A 12,345-nucleotide genomic window follows, 5' to 3' on the forward strand; every position below is an offset into this window, starting at 1 on the left:
TGCCAAAATTATATCTCATTTCAAAAAGCATTCACACTTCATATAACATGGATGAACAAAATGAAGGGCTCTATAGATTAAGAATGTTTAGATGCTATTTCAGGGATAATTAGACAACCGTTCAACTGCTATGAAAAACTTACACAATAAAAGCCTGGGTAATTACATTATAAATTTTAGTAAGTATGTTATCGTAAGGCATTGGAAGGTAGAGCACGTGCAATTTTATAGGAAATGAAGAAAATTATGATTACACTTAGATATTTTCACAAAGAAGAAATTACCTAATATATTCTTTAGACCTTAAAACTAAAACACTGATCTAATTATCAACTGTAGTTATAAATTACCCTTCAGATCTCAGCTTTGATCGAAAAGAATTTACACAGACCATTCAGAAGAGGTCAGATTCCCCATCTACTGTAACATGGTTTACACCGTTGGTACACTTGGTTTTACTTTACTGCACTGGTATTTATCTATTGCCACTGGAGTATAAGCTTGATGGCAGACACTCTGCTCTTTTCGTTCACTGCTATGTTAAGTAAGCCTTCTGTTCAGCACTTATTGAACGTCTACTTTTTCTACTGAGCATTTTTGCATGCATGTATTCATAAATGCATCAATAAACACTGTACTGTGATATGAAACACACTAATTCCATCAGTTGTAGCCTAGAATCTTGGACTTCTTCACCTATTAAAAAATTACCAACCTATTCCATGCACTGTTGTTACTCTTAAACCATCTACAAACTAAAAAAGAAAGGGTTAAAAAATGTAACCATCAGGAGAATTTAAGTTACAAAGAGCGCTAAACAGAACCAACTTGTTCTCAAATGCCACAGAAACTTTAAAAATACTATTTGGCAGAGACTGAATTCGATTCCAACAATAATTATTACTGTTTAAAGTTGGTATTCAGTTTTCTGCTTTGAGGCCAATTTATCAACCTAGTAAAATTACAAAGCTGTTACAAAGACTGTGGGAATAGGGAAATGGGACAATAATGGCAGGTGGAGGGTAGGCTATGATGCGCAACTTTCTATTAGAAGTCAAACCCTGTTGCTGGCTGTTACATATGATCAATGTCATGATTAGGGCCCAAGAGTATCCAATTCTACTGAATCAGTTTAAAACGTGGCCAGAGAAGGTCAGGTATGTCTCCTGGGAAGATTCACACCACCAAGTCCTACGTCCACCCTCTCCCTAACATACTGTGCAAAACCAAGATTGCTATTATTGGGTGAGTTTGATTCAGAGAAAGTGAAAACAGTGAAACGAGAGTAGAAAGGAGGACAATTAGTAAGAGAAACTGAAAACACAAGCATTTATAGTTTGCCTTTTTGGTACATACATTCACTCATGTACATTACAGCTACTGTAGCAAACAATTCATTTTTTTATGACTTACAGAATTCTTTTAACATAAATAAGTCATATACAAAACTGAGTTCAACATCAAACAGAACAAGAAATTTAGTCCTGAGAGTGATAAGAGATAAACTGTATACATACAGAAATGGCTGCTGCCAGCTTTAGCCCTCGGTAATTTAAGAAAGTGAATTTGGCTGGTGCCAGCAATCGTTTTAGTAATGGCTTAAAAAATGTAACAGGCACAAGAGAACTAAGAGGGATGTATGATACTTCTGATCTGTATATGTTGTAGGTTGACACCCCAAAGGCTAGACATTTTTTTAGGATGAAAACTACAGTTTCTCAATGCTTTAGAGCAGTGTTTCTTGGACTTCAGGCTGCATGGGGATCTTCTTAAAATAGACATGTTCACTCAGGTTAAGGTGGGGCCTGAGAGCCAGTGTAACAAACTTCCAGGTGATGCTGATATTCCTGGTCTGCAGGTCACATTCTGAGTAGCAATGGTTTAGTCATTTCTCCCAGAAAACATGCCTAAGCCTGTAAGCCTGAGTAGAGTTTTTCCTCTTGCCCTCTCTGCTTTCCCACAGTACCCTGTGGTTTCCTCTACTGCAGCCTCTATCACACACAGAATAATTAAATAGGCAGTTTAGTTCTAAAATCTGTGCAACCACTACGTGGCACTGAACTTGAAAACCTACTACATCTTGTATTTACTGTGGCCAGGGTTTGACTTGGTCGGGCCTGCAGTTATTTTCACTGGCACATTTCCTTAGAAATAGTTATGAGTCAACATGATGGGTTTCAGGACCACCACTTCACAGCCAAATTTAACACATGAAGTCTCCATTTTCACATAATATCTGCATTATCCTGCAAATCAAGAAAGAAAGCAGGGCAGCACTACCGCTTGCTATGTGTCAGGGGGTTTACAGGTGTTATCGTTAAATTCTAACAACCATCTGATGTAGTTTTATGGATGAAGAAACCAAGAGAGTTCACATGGTAACTTGCTTGGTGTCCCACAGACAGTAATGGAAGAATAAGGCTTTGAAGTCAAACAACTGCACTATGGAAATATTCATGCTGAATTTCTATTAATCGATCTTTCCCAGGATCAATTAATTACAGTACAAATATATAAATAATACAAAGAAGGCTTCTTAAAAGTCACTTTTATAAAATGCCACACAGTGTTCAGACTAGAAGGTATGTGGGAAAATCACTGTTGGCATCTACTCTACAACTTTTATTCCTCATAAAGAATAGAGAATATTTACCTATTTACTAATGAAACCTTTTTTGATAGGTTCTAAGACAAAGTATCAGTATGTAGGTTTACCTCATAGGTATCCAGGAATAGACAATTACAACTACTAGAGTAATTTCCTTTAATGAATACCATTATGTATACATTATATACAGCAGTACTTCAAAATTCAAATTTATTTTAGTTAAAAGCTGGATATGAAATAATTTATCAAGAACAGAATCTCTCTTTATTTGGATGATATGATTCACCAATCTGCCTTTTTTAACTTTAAAAGCAAAAACCAACCAACCCCCCAAAATGCCAACAGTGCTTCTTACTAAAAGGTTTACGTCTAGAAACCAGAAATGGAAGAAAGAGAAGGGAGGGAGGCAGGGAGGGAGGGATTGCTTACTTGTAATTAATTGTTAACAAAACTATAATCCTCTACAGCTCACCACTGGAGGCCTGTTTTGCTCTCACAGGAACAGATTATGAAACTGATATGTTAATTCGAGACACTTCATTTAAAATGCTATTGCAATACACAAGTATGTTATAAAATTCTAGGGTTCTTAATAAACTACTTAAATTGATGAAAAATAAGAAATTCAGTTCACAACGTAATGGCAAAGTGGTTATAATCTAATGAAGTACTATTTTTGGAAACCTACTCTATTGAAGAAATTTCACCTTCTCTATGAGAACCTCTCAACAGATGTCAGTCTTAGAATTTATGTAAATTCCTAAGCTCTCCACATATATGATGTTAGCAACAACAACAACAAAAAAGGTGGAAAGGTAAAATGAAGAAAAAAATTTTTAGCATTTGAAAGTTATCAAAATATATTTAAGAGTACTTATGTTTTTCTATGAAATTTTCTTTAAATATTTAAGAATACTTCAAGAAAATGTTTCTAAGAAAACATATTTCATAGAAGATTTAACAAAAACTTTCAATATTATCATGAGAGCAATTAGTACATGAGTGTCTGAAGTAGATCACAGTCATGTGATTTCATTAAATATTTTCCCATAAAATAAGATGATACAAATAAGATATCTTGTTCTATCCAACGCATAGTCTCCACAAAAGCAAAGCAGTGTATCAACAAGCTTTTTGAATCACCAAGTGAAGGTTGTTTCCTATACAACTAAAACAAAACTGGGAGGTAGAACATGGCCTACAGCTGCTTGTGAGATTAGCAGCAAATTGTGAGGTAGTAATCAGACAGTAGCAGCTAAATAGAAAGGAGAATACTACCACAGTTGAAAGAGAACATAGCAGAAGTAGTAACAGTAACAAATATTAAGACACAGTTCATGTAAAATGGGATGAACTTGGAAGAAAAAAAACATATGTACATACACACTCTCACACACATACAAAAATACCCACACTATTTTGGAACATAGGTCAACAGAAAAATAATCGTAATGGCTTCTCAGTTGGAGCAGAAGTTTCTAAATAAGGAGAGACACCAGTAAAATTTAACAGGAATATTTATGATGCAATATCCTTAAAGAATGTAAATGTCTGAACCAAAATTAAATTTGAGATTCAAATTTCCGTTGCTAAAGTCTTTTCAGAGCCAAAACTACACAATTAGTATATGCTATTCAAAAAAAGAAAAGGAAAATAAAAGAAAAAACTAAGGATGAAGAAACTACTTTGAGAAGAAAAATCTCTCTTAGTAGAATAGAAAATAAATATCAAGTAGGAGACTAATTTTCACATTAAAATAAAGTTTGATTTAACTTTTTTACTGGTGTCACAATCCCAAAATTAGACGATCAAAGTATTATTATTCCTATAAAAAGTTAAACTTTAATCACTGAAAGCAATTTAAATCATGAGACTTAAAACTCCAAATTATTATTGTGACTAAACACTTCTGCACTGTTTGTTTGATATCTTGCTATTTTATGAAAAACTTCAGAAAGTAGAAATTTTGTAGAACACATAATTCTTAGCTATAGTATCTTCACTTTGCTTTGTAGTTTCACTCAAATCCCACTGAAAAAGATCTGGAACTTACCCTTACAGGGTAGAGTTCACAATCACACAAGTTAGAACAATCATGGGAAGAACTCCCTTCATTTCCTGAAGATCAACAATATAATCCTAAAATTTTGTTCACAAAACCACTGAAGTAAGTCCTAACTTTAAAAAACTTCCCACAAAAAGTTAGCAATCAACAGAAAAAACAAAATGATAAGTTTCCCTGCATGAAAAATACTCTAGGTAAATTCTGATGCTTAAGCAGTTAAAAATATGTACAACGAATAATATCAATAAACAAATATATTTGAGGGGAAAAACAAATGTTAATTACACTATACCCAAAACCTTACTTTTTTTTTTAAGTCTCTGCTGTTACTATGGCATAGAACTAAAAACTTCTTTAAAGTGTTTTCTATTAGAAACTATAATCAAAGAGGTTGCACTTAAATTCCAATAAGATCACTTCAAGTTTAATAAACTAGTCTTCATTAACAGTGTGTTTTTTGAAGTGGCCAAAACACATAAGTCAACATTACATCTACATTCCACCTAAACGGGAAAACCTGCCCTCCAAACCAAAGCTACACATACACTTTTTTTTACTTTATAGAATCACTCCAACATCTTTTCTATCAACATCATTAAAATCACCATACCTGTCTGGACCGAGGTCTCCCAGGAGAAAATTTCCTTTTGGTAATAGCTGGTTTACCCATGCCAATTTTGGGGGTGACTGAGATGTAAGTTGTTGGCATGACGTTTCCAGCAGAAGCACTGGGAGTCGACGGGTAAGTATGCAGCATGTCGTGGGAAGGCAAGTCGGAAGGAAGTGCTGGAGAGGAAGACGCCTTTGCCTTGCTCATGCCCGCTGCTGATGAAGACGGTGACTCTATCTCAGATGGTAATTTTACAGATTTGCTTTCTTGGCATACACCATCTTTCACACAACTCTCAACTGCAGGAGCCACTTCAAAGTCCATAAATGCAGTAGAAGGTTGAGGATTTTCTTTCTGTTCCATTTCTTTTGGTACCCTTTCTATGGCCAACTGTTCCTTAGAACATAAAGCCGTACCTTCCCCACCGGGGGACGGGACAGTGACGGATTCAGTGTTGACTCCTGGAGACCGGGATTCTTCTGGGGATGCCGCCATGTTAGGTCCCTCCAACAAGTGCACTTCCCCCTGCTGCACAGTGACCTGGAGGGCAAGGGCTTCAGCGCTGTCTGTCACTTCCATTTTGTTCTCATTTTGATCTGCACCGCAAGTGTGCATCACTTTAGGAGGCATTTCCATTTCTTCGCTATCAGCTTCACGAGAAATCTGATTTTCCAATTCAGGATTCACTTTATCTTGGGATGATTCTATAAAATTTCAAATATCTATTATGTTAATGTACCTATGAATTTTAAAATTTCTAACTATGATTAGGTATAAAACATTAATGTCTTACATGTCTGTAGCTCTATGGTTTAAAAATAATAAGCCTGGGTAGAAAAAAAACGTTGGCGGGGCGGGGGGGATCCAAAACATACTTTTTCTTAAAACCATGCCTTAAGTCAGAAGGTATTCATCAAGAAAGGCAGTAAGGCAATTACCAAGTTTAGTAAAGGTCAAAAGAGAGCAGGGTTTATGGGTTAGAATCAGTCACCGATCAGACCAGAAAACCTACAAGAACACTACCTTAATGGGATCCCCAGAGTTTAAGGTAATTTCTGGTAAGAACATTAAAATAGAATTCATTTCTAATATAACTATTATTACGATGTTTCACAGTTTGGTCACTTACAAGAGGATTTAAAATTTTGTAGGTGAAGTTATACTCATTTTACAACTAGGAAAATGAGGCTCAGTGATATTACATGATGTGTCCAAATTAAAAAAGTTTAGTCTAGAATAAAAAGAATTTTGCAATAAGCCGACACAAGATGTAACAAAGCTTCTGTAGACTCAAATATGTAATGACCATAGACAGAAAAGACGTATTTCGCTTAGCCATACATGCTAACACAATCAATACATTTTTTTGGATATAATTATTGTTCTTCCTCATCATCTATAACCAAAGGGACTTATCTTAGCAAATCAATAAAAAGAATTAGATATCAGAAGTATCTATAGTCACTGACTACTAAATTTTTTTTTTTTTTTTTTTTTTTGTGGTACACGGGCCTCTCACTGTTGTGGCCTCTCCCCTTGCGGAGCACAGGCTCCGGACGCACAGGCCCAGCGGCCACGGCTCGCGGGCCCAGCCGCTCCGCGGCATGTGGGATCTTCCCGGACCGGGGCACGAAGCCGTGTCCCCTGCATCGGCAGGCGGACTCCCAACCACTGCGCCACCAGGGAAGCCTGACTACTAAATTTTAAATCAGGGTACTAGTAAGTTAAACCTTTAACCCAATATTATTTAAGAGTAAGGTTAGAGGTCCAATTGACATGGGCCCTAAGTGGCTCTATTAAGTAAGACCACTGATGATAAAAAGCACTTATTTCAAATGCCATCAGGGTAATTTCTTATGTACATTAATAAAGACACTAATTTCCTTATTTACTATTTACCACGGTGACTGAAATTTATATATGTTCTTATACCAAAATGAAATCTCACTTCTCACTCCTGCTTTATTGAAAGACTATAGTTGAAAAGGAAAAAAACATCAAATAACAGATCTGATCATACTAAATATTTTTAAACACAAAAGTACTTCAAAAATACTTTAATATTTTAAAAGTAATAAAAAATGGAGTTTTAAAACAGAAAATACATATAAATGAATATTTTTGGTTTAAAACCGAAAGTATCACCATTTGAGTGACTCAAGTAAAACAATCTTAATGCTATATGATGCCTAAATTATGTGCTCATAATAGTAGACCGACTACCTCAAGTCTCACTGGCAAAGAGGAACGTTTGCAATACACACTCAGAACACGAGGATGTTCTTTCTCCTCTGTGCTAGGCAGGAAGGATTAAGATAAAAGCGCAAACATGCTCTATTTCTGCCTTAGAAATCCACTGCCAATGGTTTTCCAGAAGAGGATCACCTAACCACAGACTGAACTACCGTCATGTGAGTATAGCAATAGTAAACAATTCATCTCTAATTTGAAAAGTCACCTTAGCAGACTATGACTCGAATCGCATAGCAACCATAAAGGCGTTATGCTATAAATCAATCAAATTAGACGATATGAACATGTTGCCTACCAGCAATGAGAAGTCCACGCATGCCATGACTTTCCGGTGGATCACTCCTCTGCTGCTCTCCAGTATGGATGTGAGCTGCTGTGAATAACACACTTATGGAATCTCCAGCAAGGAGTCCAAACTCCTCTAACACTGCCTTCTCAACAGTAATTTGGGTAAGATATTTATCCTTCTGCCAAATTCCAATTTCAAATATAAGCATAAAGCATCCTGTTACTATTCATTTGTTAAGTAGGATATGGAAATGAAACTGGATATGGAAGGAATCTGATTATGTACTATAAGATTATTATATAGTTTTGTCTTATTTTTCTTCACTTTATATCTTTATGAAGTATAATTTTTAATGAGAGGTGTTTAAATATAAACTTAACCTCAAAATATCTCAAGGGCTTTTTATGTATACATTCAACCTATATAACGCAGTATCACATACAATCAATCCCACAGACTTTGAGGTGAGACCAAGATTAAATAAGTAGTTTTCCCCAAACCTGGTCTCTCATTAATTCCAGATCCTCAAGTACAATAATAGCTATTACCAATAATGCAAAAAGCTTAACTGAAATATCATTGAAATAACCCTCAACAAGACTGCTTACATGATCTAAAACAATGAATTTTTCATTATCTCAGCATGAAACATCTCACAATCAGCAACAGCTCTAGTTAGTAATTACAAAGATAACTAAAGAAAGAAATTGCCTTTTAATGAAAATCACTTGATCCCTAAACAAAGTATATATTTATGAGTAAGTCTAGATTACAGCTGAACTATCAATACAATATATACATGCCCTTTCCCCAATTAATTTCTAAGTTTATTTTATTTAAAAAGGCTCCTCTCTAAATAACTTCGTACATGACTATGTCTCAGCTTATTTTTATCTAGGGTACTAAAGTTGCAGATGTTCACATATTCACTCTACACACGCATTTTCTTCAGAGAACAGACTGTCCATCACCAAAAACACCCTTACCATCTGGAACAGTCCCAGGCGCGGGCTGCTGGCCACCGACGTCTTTATTAGCCGCGTGCTCCAGAAGTACCATGTGGTCCTCAGGGCCTTCAACTTCCATTTCATTGTTACAATCTTAACAGAAGATTATTTATTCTTTAGCTCAGAATGAGTTCTTCTGTTTTTGTTAACTAAGTAAACAACTATCACCTTGTCCTAATGGGGGTAAATTATCCCTGAAAATGCCATAAATTCTTCTTCAGATTTTTCTATTTTGAACCAAATATATATTTACATTTTTCCAATATGGAAAATATAATGAATTAAAAAGTAACTGGAATTTTATTATTTTGAAAGGATACTGCACAACTGTATACTGATGGCATACTAGAAACAAAATGTTAGTAACCAAGATGTGTCTACTTAAACCCCTTGCAGATGATAAAACAGAACTTCTATAGACTTTGCCATTCATACTGATGAAAATGAAAAACGATCTGATTAGCAGGTCTGTTCCCTTTATGATCTAAGAATCTTGTTATTACGTTTATAACCCAATGGTCTACTAAAAAAACTACATGAACAAAATTTAATAAAACTAAAATTTGTTTGGAGTAAAATAACCCAGAGTATGAAGTGCAAACTAGGTCATAGAGCCAAACAGTAAGGAACTCCCACTGTTGGCCCAAAACACACAATTGTAGGAGCGTACGATAGTCCTGGAATTCAAATATTGGGTGAACAGTTGTAAAGAAGCTAGATTAGATGTTAACCATCAGATTCAGAGATGACCAAGATCACAGGTACAGAAGCTAAAAATAAGATGGGATCTGATACACAGGATTCCCTCATTGTTACTAAAGTAATATGCTGCTGACTGGTTGGCACAGCATCCTAAAGAACAAAAACTCTCAAATTTACCTGTAGTGAGTTCAGCCATCTCCACTTCATCACCTGGCTGTAATGGATCCATCTCAGCTAAGTGTTTGCAATACATACAGATGTACTCTTCTTTGAGCTGAGAATCCAGTTCATGATCTGTCGGTTTGTCACATTCTAAGTGAACCCATCTGTGATGATAAATATATTTAAATAAAATTTCCTAATTTAAAGTCAAATTAATATTTAGGGAAAAGAAAGATAATTGCTGAAAAACTGGATATAGGAAGGGGTAAGGATGGAAGAAGAGGTAATAGGGGTTAGCAATTGAAGGTTCTAGAAAAGAAGCTGTCATTTTTGGATGTCATCACAGGTGTTGACCTTTTTTAAACACATTTTAAACTATTTACTCTTTACTTTTCCCTCTTAATGCTTGTTTCTGGTCTTGTCTTATTTTTTGCCCACTTACATCGTTATGCCTTTCAGACTCATAAAAACATACTTTAATTCCATCTACAATGGCACTCAGTATTGAAAGGATTACTGGAATGACAAAAGCTTGGATCTCAAAATACATGGCAGAGCAGATAATCACATGGACAGAACTGACAAACAAATGGAATAACTATATCTTCTTACCTTTTGCACATATTACAATGAAGCATGTCTTTCTGCAATTCTGGATGGTAGCACTTCCCACAGAAAGGACATAAGTTATCCTGCTGTTGGTAACAACTGTCACATACCAGGCAATTGTGGTGCCACTGAGAACTAGATCGTGTGCCACACTCGACACATATTCTGCAATTCTAAACACCAGGAAAAATGAAAACAGAAACAGTTTGTTATGCATTTGTACTGCAGTTCAGGGGTAAACCTTTTTAAAAAATCAGTGAAACATTTGTAGATTATATATTAAGCTTTAATTTTTATGACACTAATTTAGGGTGTACATTTTGGAAAAAGAAGTTTGTTTTGAACATCTGATGAGATATCACTCAATTTACACTGAAACCTCCTGGAAAGTGTAAGTAGTGGATAGAGACATCCAAGAAAACATAAGTGGGGAAGGAAGAAAACCAAGAACGTAGCAATCCAAACTTCAAAAAAAGAAACACATTCCAGAATCAGGAAGTAGCTCGTGTTGAGTAAGTCTACTCAACTCACTACTCTGAAAGCAAAATGGTCCTGCTAGGGAATTCTGTTTGTTTATGGGTAGCTCAGAAACTAAAAACAAGAATTCACACTAAGGAAATATAACCCACTCCAAATGATTAGGTGTCTGAAATGGTGAAAATAACCACTCAACATCAAAATCCAATTGTGGCTTCTCATATTCTCAGAACAGAGAGGCACTACCGTTAGCAAAGTAGAACTGCTGATGTGCAAGGCCTGGCAGAGGCCAGCCAAACCTTCTGCGCCTCTGAGCTAGGCTGCCTTAAAATCCTGGGCACAAGGCTGACAAATTGTGGGACTCTCATTACCCCCCCCCAACTTTGCAATCTAAAGCACCAATAAAAAAGGAACTTTATCTTTTTGAGCTGCTGGTATCTTTTGATACAAAAGAGATGCTCACTGAAAAAGAGAAACTAGCATGAACCACAGATCTACTAAAGTCTTACAGATTTAAAATGGAGGTACTCGTAAATACTGATGACAAAATCCTAAGTAAAATGTTAGCAAACAGACTCCAATAGCAAATCAAGAAAAATCATAAACCACGTCCAAGAGGAGTTTACACAAAAATGCAAGTATGGTTAAATATTAGAAAACCTATTAATAAAATCTAACATATTATTAGGTCTGAGGAGAGAAGATAAATTATTTCACTAGATGCTGAAAAGACCTTTGGAAAAAAATTAAAATCCATTCCTAATAAAAAAAAAACCTTCCGAGAAAATTAAAATGGGTAGGTATTTCCTTAATGTGACATACACACATACCTCAATTCTAAAGCCAGCATTTTATTTAATTGGGGAACCCCAGAGGCAGTCCCACTAAGGTCAGAAACAAAGCAAGGATGCCTACTATCTCCACTACTATTTAACATGGTTCTGAACCAATGTAAACAAATGAAAACAGAAGCAAAATAGGAAAAGAAGAAATAAAACTATGTGTAGATGACAAGACAGCATACTTGGAAAATCCTAGAGAATGTATCACAAATTTAATAAAAGAATTTAACGAAGTAGCAGGATATAAAATTAGCAATGAAAATTCAATAGAATTCACATACACAAATAATAACCAGTTAAAAGACATAATGAATGGGAAAATCCCATTTATAACATCAACAAAATAGAGAAAACTTTTAAGAATAAACTTAAGAAATGTCCAAAACCTAAACAAAGAAAATTAGAAAACATTCCTAGAAGACAGTAAACTAGATTTGAACAAATGCAAAGACATACCTTGTTCTTCGTTAGGATGTCCTAACATCAAGATTTCACTACCAATGAATAAATTTAAAGTAACCTGATAAAAATTCCAGTGAGGTTTTTCACAGAGCCTAAGGTTCATATGGAAAAATAAATGACAAAACAGCTAGGAAAAATGTGAAATAGAAAAGATCTGACGGTGGACCACAGCTACCAGATACTGCAAAGCCTCTATAATTAAAACGGTACGGCATTGGCTCATGAAGATAGAAAGACAGAGCAATGGAACAGACAAGAA

The 12,345-nt window shown here is 35.4% G+C and overlaps 1 protein-coding gene across 15 annotated transcripts in view; it reads right to left on the reverse strand.

The window, feature by feature from the left end:
* The window catches only part of KMT2C (lysine methyltransferase 2C), a 206,933-nt gene that overhangs the window by 98,682 nt on the left and 95,906 nt on the right, over positions 1 to 12,345 (reverse strand). For 13 of the 15 annotated variants that reach the window (XR_003002445.1, XM_024739165.1, XM_024739164.1 and 10 more), the window contains 5 exons: positions 10,309 to 10,478; positions 9,712 to 9,860; positions 8,812 to 8,925; positions 7,832 to 7,909; positions 5,284 to 5,987 (listed from right to left, as the gene is read on the reverse strand). Coding sequence is in view for 14 of the 15 variants with exons in the window: in XM_024739165.1 (XP_024594933.1) it covers positions 5,284 to 5,987; positions 7,832 to 7,909; positions 8,812 to 8,925; positions 9,712 to 9,860; positions 10,309 to 10,478 (1,215 nt within the window). In the remaining variant the exon portion in view is untranslated. The remainder of the gene's footprint in view (positions 1 to 5,283; positions 5,988 to 7,831; positions 7,910 to 8,811; positions 8,926 to 9,711; positions 9,861 to 10,308; positions 10,479 to 12,345) is intronic. The other 2 variants (XM_024739152.1, XM_024739160.1) reach the window with 2 other exon arrangements.

The sequence above is a fragment of the Neophocaena asiaeorientalis genome, unplaced genomic scaffold (assembly GCF_003031525.2).
Source record: "Neophocaena asiaeorientalis asiaeorientalis breed wild unplaced genomic scaffold, Neophocaena_asiaeorientalis_V1.1 scaffold145, whole genome shotgun sequence".
Taxonomy (NCBI): domain Eukaryota; kingdom Metazoa; phylum Chordata; class Mammalia; order Artiodactyla; family Phocoenidae; genus Neophocaena; species Neophocaena asiaeorientalis.